The 11,638-nt window shown below is 46.4% G+C and overlaps 1 protein-coding gene and 1 long non-coding RNA gene across 5 annotated transcripts in view; one reads left to right on the top strand and one right to left on the bottom strand.

Annotated features, from left to right (window-relative positions):
• Positions 1-366: 366 nt before the first annotated feature.
• Positions 367-3,929, bottom strand: LOC125944144 (uncharacterized). The gene is made up of 3 exons (XR_007466159.1): positions 3,517-3,929; positions 1,983-2,045; positions 367-608 (listed from the first exon to the last, which is right to left on the bottom strand). It is a non-coding gene; the product is annotated as an uncharacterized LOC125944144 (long non-coding RNA).
• Positions 3,930-5,657: 1,728 nt separating this feature from the next.
• LOC119445191 (uncharacterized) overlaps positions 5,658-11,638 on the top strand; it is a 34,525-nt gene continuing 28,544 nt past the window's right edge. For all 4 annotated transcript variants that reach the window (XM_049664254.1, XM_049664252.1, XM_049664253.1 and 1 more), the window contains exons 1-3: positions 5,658-5,792; positions 7,097-7,154; positions 8,198-8,283. In XM_049664254.1, coding sequence (XP_049520211.1) covers positions 5,751-5,792; positions 7,097-7,154; positions 8,198-8,283 — 186 coding nt within the window. In that variant the 5' untranslated portion in view covers positions 5,658-5,750. The remainder of the gene's footprint in view (positions 5,793-7,096; positions 7,155-8,197; positions 8,284-11,638) is intronic.

Here is an 11,638-nt window from a genome sequence, read left to right as displayed (position 1 = left end):
GTTTTAGGACCAAACGTAGGTAAAAGATGACTATGAGCATGTTTTCCGGCAAGGTGTTTCTTAGAAATTAAAACTCACAACCCTTTGTCCTTGGCGTTCTACAGACGTTGGGCTATTCCGAAGAGTCTGCGACCCGCTTGTCTACGAAATTGATGAAGCCTTCCGTACCAAAGCATCACAGCCCCGGACCCAGGACATCGTGCCCTACGAGTCTTCAACCCTAGTCATCACGGTGCGTTCCCGACGTACGAGGAACACAGCCGTAAGATCGCAGAAGAGTTTCGGGAAACACCGCAATTGCTTTTTTTCGCAAGCTCCTTTTGATGGAATATCCACCGGCAAATTGTGACGAATATGATGTGCCGCCTGCAGGGCTTGCTTGCGTCGCTTTGCCCGCATTTTTACACGTGACCTTGCTTTGCGTGGCACTACACGCGAACACTTTTATTACGTAAGTGGGTCGATCTCGTTGCGTGTCATGTTATGTTGTTGCCTCTCGCCAGCTGGAACGGGGGACTTTGGGCGTGCCCTCCGACATTCCATGGCTTGAGGCTTTCCTGCTGGGGTGTTTCAGGAACGCTATATTCAGTCCACTCTTTGAGCGACGCCTTCAAAGGTGGTTGCAAGGGAAAAAATGGGGAAAGGGAATATGAATGGTAAGGATCAGCAACATGATCAAATGAGTCAGTGTTTCAGAACGGGCTAGTTGGTATTCTATTGCAAACGTGACTTACAGCGCATACATAGACAAGCGGACAGAAAGACAGCGCTTGTATTCGTCGGTAGGGTTTCCACTTGGGCTTGTTGGTTTTCCGTTAAGAACGTGTAGCATTGCGTGCAAAAAAACATGGACAAAAGAAGGAACACGGTTTGCGCACACGAAGCGCAAACTATGAACAGTTTATCGCGAGCAGAACGTGACGATATTTATACCTTGCCACAGACAGTACTGCGCAAGACACCAAGGGCGTTACCACACCGACAAAAAAAAAAAAAAAAAAGTCAACACGCGCGTGTCGTGCCATTGAAATACGCTATTTCCTTAGCGGATAAGGTGATAGAGGCCATGCTAATACACTTTTCTTTTAAAGTTGCGATGCAGTGGGCCTCAATAACGAGGCGTCATCTCATTATTCGACTTTTCGAGGATCATGCGCTTTTTGACACGCCTCATTATTGAGGCCCACTGCATCACAACCTTAAAAGAAAAGTGTATTAGCATGGCCTATATCACCTTATCAGCTAAGGAAATAGCGTATTTCAATGGCACGAAACGCGCGTGTTGACATTTTTTTTTTTTTTTTTGGCGGTGTGGTTTCGCTCTTGGTGTCATGCGCAGTATACCGCCTGTGGCAAGGTATAAATATGGTCACGTTCTTCTCGCAATAAACTGTTGATAGATTGCGCTTCGTGTGTGTAAACCGTGTTCCTTCTTTCTGTCCCCTTGTATATGTATGCGCTGTAAGTCACGTTTGCAAGAGTCAACCGACTTCGAATATTCATGCAAATCTGCCACGTAGTACTTGCGCTGTAATTGAATTCAGCAAACTTCAGTGTTTCGTTAAAGTGCGACGTCCTACTTTTTTCTTCAAATGCATCTTAATTTTAAGTGCTTGTGACTATATTCTGACGCAATAAAAATGAAAGATGTTCATAAGGGCGCTAGGGCGAGAGCCCTTACAATCTTGCAATGTTGTAAAAAAAAAAAGGGGGGGGGGGGCGTACAATTAAGCGTGACAAAGAATTCGTATTCATCTAGTAGGATGTCGGCATTCGTTGTGATCCATGTGGGCCTAATATATCCGCATTTCCGATTGCAAGATGTTGCTGCGGCGTCATGTTGTAGTTTATAGCGCACATTATTGCAAGGTTATGGCGCGCTTTGATAAAGCTGACATGCACCACGTGCATAGCTTCGGGACTGTTCTCACGAGTCAACGAAGCGGGCGATCTAATTCAGACATGCCCGTGCACTTACTCACCATTGCAATTCACACTCAGTATGCTGCGCTAGCTGTCCTCAACCAGCAAGCGGCAGGTGGACTCTGCACGTGGCACAGGAACACGCAAGACATGTCAACTGCAGTTAACTAATCGCATACCACATCTGTCTACAGAGGATTACACAAACTGTAATTCCGAGATTACGGCAACACTAAAAAACCGTTTCAATATTATTTTAACATATCATTAGTACAACAGATCACTCACCAACGTTTCTGGATCTGTACCGAAAGCCTTCACAATAAGCCGGTCATTACAGGATTCGTTTATATATGCTCGAGAACTCGTCCCAGGGTTCGAGAATACACGTTGTCCAAGTTGTCTTGCATCCTGTTGAGCGTGTTATGCATAGTTTGGATAACCAGCGGCTCCAGACGTAGCCTTGCTGATAAGTTCCTTTCCCTGACAATAGCCTCGCATACATACACATACTCGCAATATGTAAAAGACGCTATATATACACGACGAGCAAACGAGTGTTGGTAACATTTCGTGTTACCCAGGTACTAGCTGTCAAGAGAGAAAGAGAACAGAGGAAAGGACACCAGACATACGTTCGGTTTGCTACCCTGCTCGGGGGGGAAGGGGATACAGGAACGAAAAGAAGAGAAAGAGCACGACGTAGTTGAGCGCACACTTGAAGATGCTGGACACTGTCAAAAACCGCACATATAGGTAAATCGCACGCAGAGTTCGGGTGGTTTATGAAATCGGTGGAGGTATGAGCACAGAACACCCATAGTATGAGACTGAGAATGGGATTGTGGATGTCAGCAAGAAAGAAAGCTAAATATCAAGCTATAATATCGGTCACACATGAAGTTTTACTGGTGTTAACAAACAATAAGTCGGAATCTGCCAAAGAAAAAAAATTCAACCCGCAGAAAAATTCACTCAGCATATGGCTGGCCAATATATGCTGAAGCTACACCTTACTGTAACTCAATCCAACATTTCACTCGGATCAGAAGTTACGAGATTAAGCGAACCTTTCTAACCGACTTGGGTCAACAGCAGCCACTGGAAATGATTTATAGCATAAAGCAGAGCGCCCATGTACTATGTCCCTTTCATTGCACAGGCTTTTTATAGCGTAACTATTATTTTACACTATACACCTTTACTTACGAACGTTTGACTGCAAGCGAACGTTTGCTATATCGCGTGCAGAATTGCCGAATACTAAGCAAATAACAAAATTTACCGATACATTGTGTTCGATATCTATACGCCCCACTTCATGAAACTCACTCGAAAAGCGTCAAATCTATGCGGTGCTCGGATTTACTCGAATTACTCGATTTACGATATCGACGGCTTGTTTCTGGCAATTACTTTTTAATGGGCAAATTTATCCCACTCGATTTGAGACCTATAGCTAACAACAACAATAAAACAACACGCAGCATGTCGGAGCCGCTCTATACACCACTGAACCTTTTCAAAATAAATTTATAGCCGCTGTCGCCTATGGCCTGCATGCGAACTCAACATTTATGAAAATAAACTCACTTTCTGAAGAGTCACGCGTCGGCTTCCTCGGGCTCGCGGTACCAAGCTTGAAGCATGCAAGTATGGCTCCGGAAGCAGCTACAGCCGCTATGAGAACCACCGTGGGCACGCAGCACATCATGGCCTCCGGTGGGAATCTCTCCGTCGTGTACACAAGGCAGCCTATATTTGGTCGCTCAACGCTCCAGTGCTGTTTTGACATAAGAAACGGCGACCGCGTCCACTAACGAGTTCACTGTATGCGACTGTTTCAGGGACATCTGTGGCCGGACCACCGCAGGTTTTTCCCCATCTGCATCTGCACGCGTCAGTGCGACCAAGAGTCGCCTTTACCAGCGTAAACACGGAAACGTCCGTCCCCGGGACACACATGTGGCGGACGATATGCGTACAGGCGAACTTTCAAGCTTCTTTTAGCCTGCACAAAGCATGTCAGACGCATTCATATATTAACGAGCAAAAATACATCGACATAAGTTCGCTGACGTGGCTTGAAGTCCCACCGTGTGTTTACAGAAAGCGTGCATCGGAACCGGAGTATTACTCATGCGATGCAGTTGCAACGCAGGGCCATGCAACTGTGCATTACATACATGCTGCCGGCGGCCGCTTTTCGATGGGGTCGAAATGCAAAAACACCCGTGTCCCGTGCATTGGGGGCACGGTAAAGATCCCCTGGTGGTCAAAATTCATCCGGAGTCCCCCACTACGGCGTGCCTCATATAATCAAATCGTGGTTTTGGTACGTAAAAATCACAGAATAAAAAAAAATATACATACATGGTGCGACACCTTGTGAAGGCGTAAGAAACTGCGGCACATCGAGACTTGTCGAGATTTAAATTCCTCCAACTCATCCTGTTTTAGGGTGTCCCCGGGAAGTTTTGCAACTTCTGTCGCTGTGTTCACTTACAATGACGTTGGTTTTCATTATTGTTCAGATCAACATAGGATGAGATGATCAGCCTGCTGGAGCTCCATTACACATGTTCGATGTATAGGTATCTGAATTTTAACGCGTTACCCGTGTCGCAGAAAATTCGGCGTCGGCGTAGGCATTGGCGCCCGCGGCCGAGAAAATCATCCCCAACCACGTTTAGGTATGTCACACCATTCCATCATTAATGTTGCTCACACCTTGTCTTTCATTCTTGGCAAAGCTATTCCTCGGAATTTTGAGAATGACAATCCACAAACAAATGTCATGAAACAAAACACCCACAGCGCATGCCTTTTATGTTAAATCTTCTCAGACTGAAATATTAAAAGTGCGAAACAAATACGGAAACCTGAAAATGGTGTAATTTCTTTGGCGCGGTTGTGCACTATCTCCGAGATCGGCCCACGCAAGAGGCCGCGTTTCCACCAGAAAGCTCGCCCACGTGCATAGCGTTCGCCGCCAATGTTTGCCAGTAACCATTATACGGTTGCATAAGCTGCAATCGTCGGGAACCATGAGTAGCAGTCAGAGATCTTTGAATGCTATCGCGTTCCACTCTTCAAAGCGAAGCTTAAGCGTCCTCCCAATTTTGCCGTCGCGGCAACCGATCTAGCATTCTCACCTTGCTTGTATTTTTACACTGATTTTACCGTTATATATATAAACCAACGCTATACCTAATGGGCTATACTTCCAGAAGTGCCCGAAAGTTCACCAGCGGAGCCCTGGACTGAAATCCTGCTAACTTAGTGACCGCTCTTCAAGACCAATAAAGCTTTCATGCATTCATTCCACACTTCACAGAGCGTTCATCACTCAGGAATGGTGGAAACTCATCTTGAACTGGCTATAGCTCCTCTAAAACCGTCACTTGGGGTGAAATCTGCTAGACGTAGGCGCGGGCCTTTTGTTAGGCATTTTTGGGAGAGGGTGGAAAAAAAAAAAAGAGAACATCTCTCGTAGGGTATAAAACGCTGACGAAAATAAAAACTCAACCAATGACGCCGCACCATTATTTTGTTCACAGCTTGGCCTGTTCTAACTCTGCGCCTCATTCCTGTATAATTATTATTATCCATGCGTTTCGTACAACCACCTTATCCTTAAATTGCACCCGTCCACTATTGTGGGTACGTGCCATATGTTTAAAGACTCGTCGTCATCGTCATCATCATCATCATCATCATCAGTGCCGCACTATGCCAGCATGACGCCGGGCACCGACCGGTAGACGCAACGGCGCTGGTTCGAAACTCGTGACACCGCTCCGCTAGTTACACGCTACCGGCTCGCCATGAACAGGAACACCATCGTCAGCTTGTGCTACGGCTGCGCGGTAAGTGTTGCAGTGTGATTCCATCTACTAGGATACTATTGACCCTCCTTTGGGACCTCGCTCGGATGTGTACAGCGTGTATACTTAAAGGCAAGCAGGTATACTAAAGGAAAATATTAAGTCGAGCTAGATTGAAAGATTATAGCTTCCGTAGTAACGAATTCGTCATTCGTAACGAAAACAGAACTTTTGTAAGCGAGCAAATTACGAAGATGTAAAATCGGAGAGAGGACACCAGATGTGGACTATGGTATACGTGACGTCAACGCTACGGATTCTCAGACTGCGGCTGCTATACGTCGCTTTCTCTGTTTACCGCTGCTGTGGCTCAAGTGACCGTATCTGGTACCCTGCACCCAAGCAGAGCCGCTGAGGCGACTCATATGCAAGCAGAACACCTGCAGCCGCCAAGCAGTACGCTTCCTATATAGATCTAAATAAAGTTTCTAAAAGACATGACAACGACATAGATGGAGGTCACGTGGAGATTACGTCAGCTGCCTTGTATCGGCACGGGATGTTGAAATTGAGGAGAAGCAGCGGGACCTTCTCCGGAGCAATTTTCTATGCAACAAAATGATATATTGGCACAACTGAAAACGGTGATAGACTTCTAGGCGAATACTCTATCGACCTGGCTCGACTTAATATTTTCCTTTAGTGTCCCTTGAAAAATATGGTGTAAATCGTGAAAGAAACATGACGATTAATCAGCATCGCCACATCTAGGAAAGAACAAACTCCAGCACAGGCACGTTAGATCTTAGCCTATTTTTTGTGTTTCCTAGAAGATCACTTACTTACTGCTAGAGAGGCGAAGTCACCACTCTTGTTGACCACCTGTTGTGAACCGCAGATTATGATCTACAAGTCAGCCACATTAAAATCTCTACACAATTCGTTTTTTCTTCAAGTTTTTTTTTTTTTTTTTTTTTTTTTTTTTTTTTTGAGAGCGGTAGGTAAACAGCGCCGTAACGTTAGAGAGTGGATGCGCAATGTTCGAAAGTGTCTGCAGTGACGAAGGCGGACATTCTAGTTTGCACCAAACATACTTCGCGACAACGCATTTACATTTCGATGTAGAGGCGTTTGTTGTAGAGACCCTCAACTGTAGACTTATCACTTTTTTTTTCATTTCCAGGGCCTTGTCTGTGTGTTTACTAGGAGTAAAATATTAGTAAAAGCCGATTTACTAAAAGGAAACACATTATATATAATGCAAGTAAATTCAGTGGTTTACAGGGAGATTATTGGGTATAGGTGTAATGGCGACAATATTTATAGCCTCCCTTTCTTCATTACAGGCGCTGAATTCATTCAGTTTTCTGAAATACGCATTCGGCTTCTACAGGCGAAGCATCGGTACGTTCTTCGAAGTCACTCGTTGTTGGCAACTTCGCAACACTATACGCACTGTCACGTGATTCAGTTCGCCCTGGTCCAACTTTCATCTCCACAAAGCCGTAGATGAATCATGGTTTTGATTTTTCGTTTTAACAGCGGAGCTAAACTGCTTAAGCTCTTGGTTAGGACGCGTAGTGCGAACAAAAAAAAAAAAAAAAAAAAACTGAGCCTGGCGAAGACGTCACCGCACGTTGCCTAGCAACGCCTCGCAGCTGTGCGAGGCGTTGCTAGGCGACGCAGGTGACGTCATCGCTCGGCGAGGTTACGCCCTCTCCCAGGTTACCCTCGCTCTCCGACGTATCCGGCATCAGTCGGCGCGCCACGGCTGCAGCCTGCGTTGAGATGCGACATGCTGCATTTCGCGCCGGCCTCGTCACCCAGAATGGACCGCATCCGCGTCGCGTTGAGCAAGATTGGCTGGTGGATAGCCGTGATTATGGACGGCGCGAAAACCGACAACGCGTGCGCCGCGCCGCCTAGACACATGCGCATTTTATGCGAAACTAGGAGTTTCGGGTTGATTCGAAACTGCGAACTCACTGCACGTACCGCCACCAGCATCCATCAGCCCATCTTGCTCGACGAGACGCGGTTGCGGTCCATTCTGTAGTTCACTATAATTCTGGGTGACGAGGCCGGCGCGAAATGCAGCATGTCGCATCTCGACGCCGGCTGCAGCCGGGGCACGCCGAAGAACGCCGGATACGTCGGCCACACCTCGCGCCGGACTATAGTGCTGTGCTTTCACTGGCGTGGCGTCCCCGTGCCGAGCGAGCTCGCGCGTCAACGCTACGTCGGACTATAAAGTGGCCTTTAGGACCCGAGTATCGTCCCGATACTCGGGGTCGGCTACGTTTGCATAAGAACCAGCCAAGCTAAACCAAGTTAAGCAAAGGAAAGCAAAGTTTAAGCTATGGAGGGTCCACCGGCTTCGCTGTTGGCCCAGTCTTCGCACCACTTTGTGTGAAGCTGCTCTTAATTTTTTGTTTTTTGCTTTTCAGCCTACGGCTGGGCTTTCGACCTCACCTTCGGGTCCGAGTGCTTTATCAATTTGATATCCGACTACCTCCTCCTCGCCACCTACAAGGTACAAAGCCAACAAACTATAGGCACACACTGTGTCACCGTTAACGTCATAACACAGTTAGATGATGGTTACCCACTAGCGTCTTTCTTCACCACAATATATATATATATATATATATATATATATTAAAATGGGGCGTGTTGGTCTTCAAGCAGGCCTGGACGTTGCGTTGCAGAAGGCTATACGGAAGGCAGGTCTGGTTACTGGCGAGCGCGAGCGCTCATCGTCGTCTTCTTTTCCCAGATATCGAAGCGCGGTCATTCGCCTTCAGTACTATACAGGGTGTTTCAGCGAACACTTTCAAAAATTCTTAAAGGTTGCCTGTGGCAGATCGGACAATTCTAGTTGATGAGCTGGTCTACTCGGAGAGGCGGACATTACTTGCACAACAAATTGAAATGCATAATCAAATAATTAACAGAAATTCACTAATTAAGTTTTTAACTAATTGCCTGATGGCCCATATTGCAATTTACAAATTTTAGCCGTGGAGTTCGCAAGGCGGATCCACTTGGAACGAATTCTCGGGATGACACCAGTTTCGAGATATTAATTCCAGAACTATGCGGGAGAAATGCATTGGCGTTCCAGTTAGGTTCTTAACAAAACGTCACTTCATGCATTCAAGCTCAAAATTAACTGGAACGCCAATGCATTTCTCCGCAAAGTTCGCGAATTAATATCTCGAAACTGGTGTCATGCTGAGAATTAATTCTAAGTGGATCAGCCTCGCGAACTCCACGGCTACAATTTGTAAATTGCAATATAGGCCATCAGGTAATTATTTAAAAACTAAATTAGTGAATTTTTGTTAATTAGTCGATTATGCATTTCAATTTTTTGTGCAAGTGATGTCCGCCTCTTCGAGTAGACCAGCTCATTAGCTAGAATTGGGTTATTTGCCACAGGCAACCTTAAATAAATTTTGAAAGTGTTCGCTGAAACACCCTGTATATATATATATATATATATATATATATATATATATATATATATATATATATATATATATATATATATATATATATATATATATATATATGTTCAGGCGTGTCATGTATACTTTACATATTGCTCCTCCCTCAGCGCCCTCCCACACGCAAAACTTCAAATGCCACTAAATATACAGCAGCTCTAAATATGAGTAAATGTGCAGCAGCTCTCACTCAATAAGCCATCTTAATATCCTTATCACGCATGCTTCATTATGCGGCCACGTCTCGTATTTCCGACGTTTCCGCTTTCGGCGGATAACCAATTTAGTCCAGGCGTGCGACGCGCATGCGTAAGCGCAATTTACCGGTTGTGAGCATTGACACGTTCCCTGTCTGAATAGTTCGAAAGAAAGCCACGCTATGCACGTAATTCTCACATTCCTCCTACAGCAGGGCTGCAAACGTCAAAACTTGGGGCGAGGGCCAAATTTACCAACTTTTCTAGAGTCCACACGGGCCGCACTTTAGTCAGAAGCGTCGCATGTTTTGCATACGGAAAGACAGTCTGCTTCGAGCCATTGCGCTAGTTGCTGTAATCAGCACGTTTTTAATTCTCGTCGCTCACTGAGGAGAGAAGATTGCTCTTGTTCACAGTCATAAGCAAGCACTCGCTTCGCAAGCACTCACAGTTAGCGACATGTATACGTGCTGACGCCTGTTTACCGGCATCGTAAATTACGTTTCCTTATTTGCTCTAATATAGGTGCATATAAAACCGAAAAAAGAAAGTGATGCTCCCGGTGCATGGGATCAATGAATTATAGAGCTACGCCTATATAGTCAGTTTTCCGGCGCCACAGAGAATTGGGCGCGAGACAGATAGTCGCTCCGTTTCTCATCTTCGAATAACTTGAGACGCTGTTGGAACCGTGCGAAAATGTTCTCGACATGTTCTTTATATTCAGTGTTGCGTTATCGGTCCAGTGAGGCGACAAAACTGTCGTCTTTCTCGTGATATGGCCATGCACTGACTGCGGCAGAAGCGCGTCATATATATCTTGGTTCGGCCGCGGGCCGCTAAATATCCGGTCACGGGCTGTATGTTCTGCAGCCCTGCTCTAAGGGGAAACCTTATCGGGGAAACCGTATTTCAAAGGTACACAATATTTTTATTGCGATAGCAATTGTATAGAGACGCCAGACGCATTTCTGTCGTCTCCGTCTTGGCTTCTCCGCTGTGTAGGGCAGTGTAGGGTACCTCGATGACCTCCTCGCCCGTGTACCGAGTGGCGGGCGAGGAGGACATAGAGGCACCCTACCTACCGCTGTGCATTGTAGAGTTACTGTGTTGACTCCCGCTCCCTTAAGGGAGCCTAACAGTAACTCTAGCATAGCTTCCAGCACGCTAGCGGAGACGAAGAGAGAAAGCCGGGTATCGGTGTGATAACTCCACTTATAGTTGGGCATTCGAAAGATTTTTGTGGCAAGAGATTCGCTGGACGACGTATTCTGATACTGAGGCCATTCTACGATTATTTATAAAAGTGTGTCACGGCCCCTTCTGCTTGATAAAATTCTGATAATTAACAATAGAACGCGTTGCCCATGTAGCAGTCCGAATTAACTCGAGGCAAGACAATCGTGTTGAAAGTCCCCGCTTAGTACTGTTGTGATCGGGCGTTTACCCCGCCGAAACCAGTCGCTCACGGAGAAGGCGACAATGGTAGACGAGCCGACGCCCTCGTCAGAGGCATCTCCAACTGCGATGATTCAAGGCACACAGTTGGATACCGCCAGGCCGGGTTTGGGCACTTTGCAAGGGGACATTCCTTCACATGACCCCGGGGCGACTAAAAACCGAACCAGACAAAGACACCCTTCATGGCTACCGGGCCCTAACTGCCACGTCCGTGTCGGAGACGGGTTCATTGTGTTTCCCTCTTTCCATGTTCGTGCGCGTGTGTTTAGGGCCAAGCCGACACCAAGCTCTTCTCGGAGGAAAAGGGCTGCAAACCTCGGTATAATTGGCAGGGGATGATGTCATCCATATCCTGACGCCGGAGCGGGGGAAGATGACGGGACCAGGAGGACGGTGGTGTTAAAAACGGGAAGGACGCTTGGTGATAGAGAACCGCGGCAGCTACAGTTTGAACTTGAACATCTTTTCTGCATCTTTACTATATGTTGTACAAAAATGTAACTATAAACGTGTGTTTCTAAACGTCCTTACTCCACCGTGGTGCATGAAGTCCGCACATCTTCGTAGCCGCGGTCGATCGTAACAGTACCCAAGTTTCGTCGCCGTGCTGCTGTGGAATGAGGCAGGCGCAATGGATTCATCCGACCATAGTCATTAATGGAACGCCTAGCTTCGTACGGATCACCCGGCAACGCGCGTTTATGATACATGCCGCCGTCAT

Source organism: Dermacentor silvarum, chromosome 3 (genome assembly GCF_013339745.2).
Source record: "Dermacentor silvarum isolate Dsil-2018 chromosome 3, BIME_Dsil_1.4, whole genome shotgun sequence".
NCBI classification, from domain to species: Eukaryota; Metazoa; Arthropoda; class Arachnida; order Ixodida; family Ixodidae; genus Dermacentor; species Dermacentor silvarum.
Note: the sequence above shows the minus strand (reverse complement) of the source record. Positions and strands in the feature narration are given on the sequence as shown.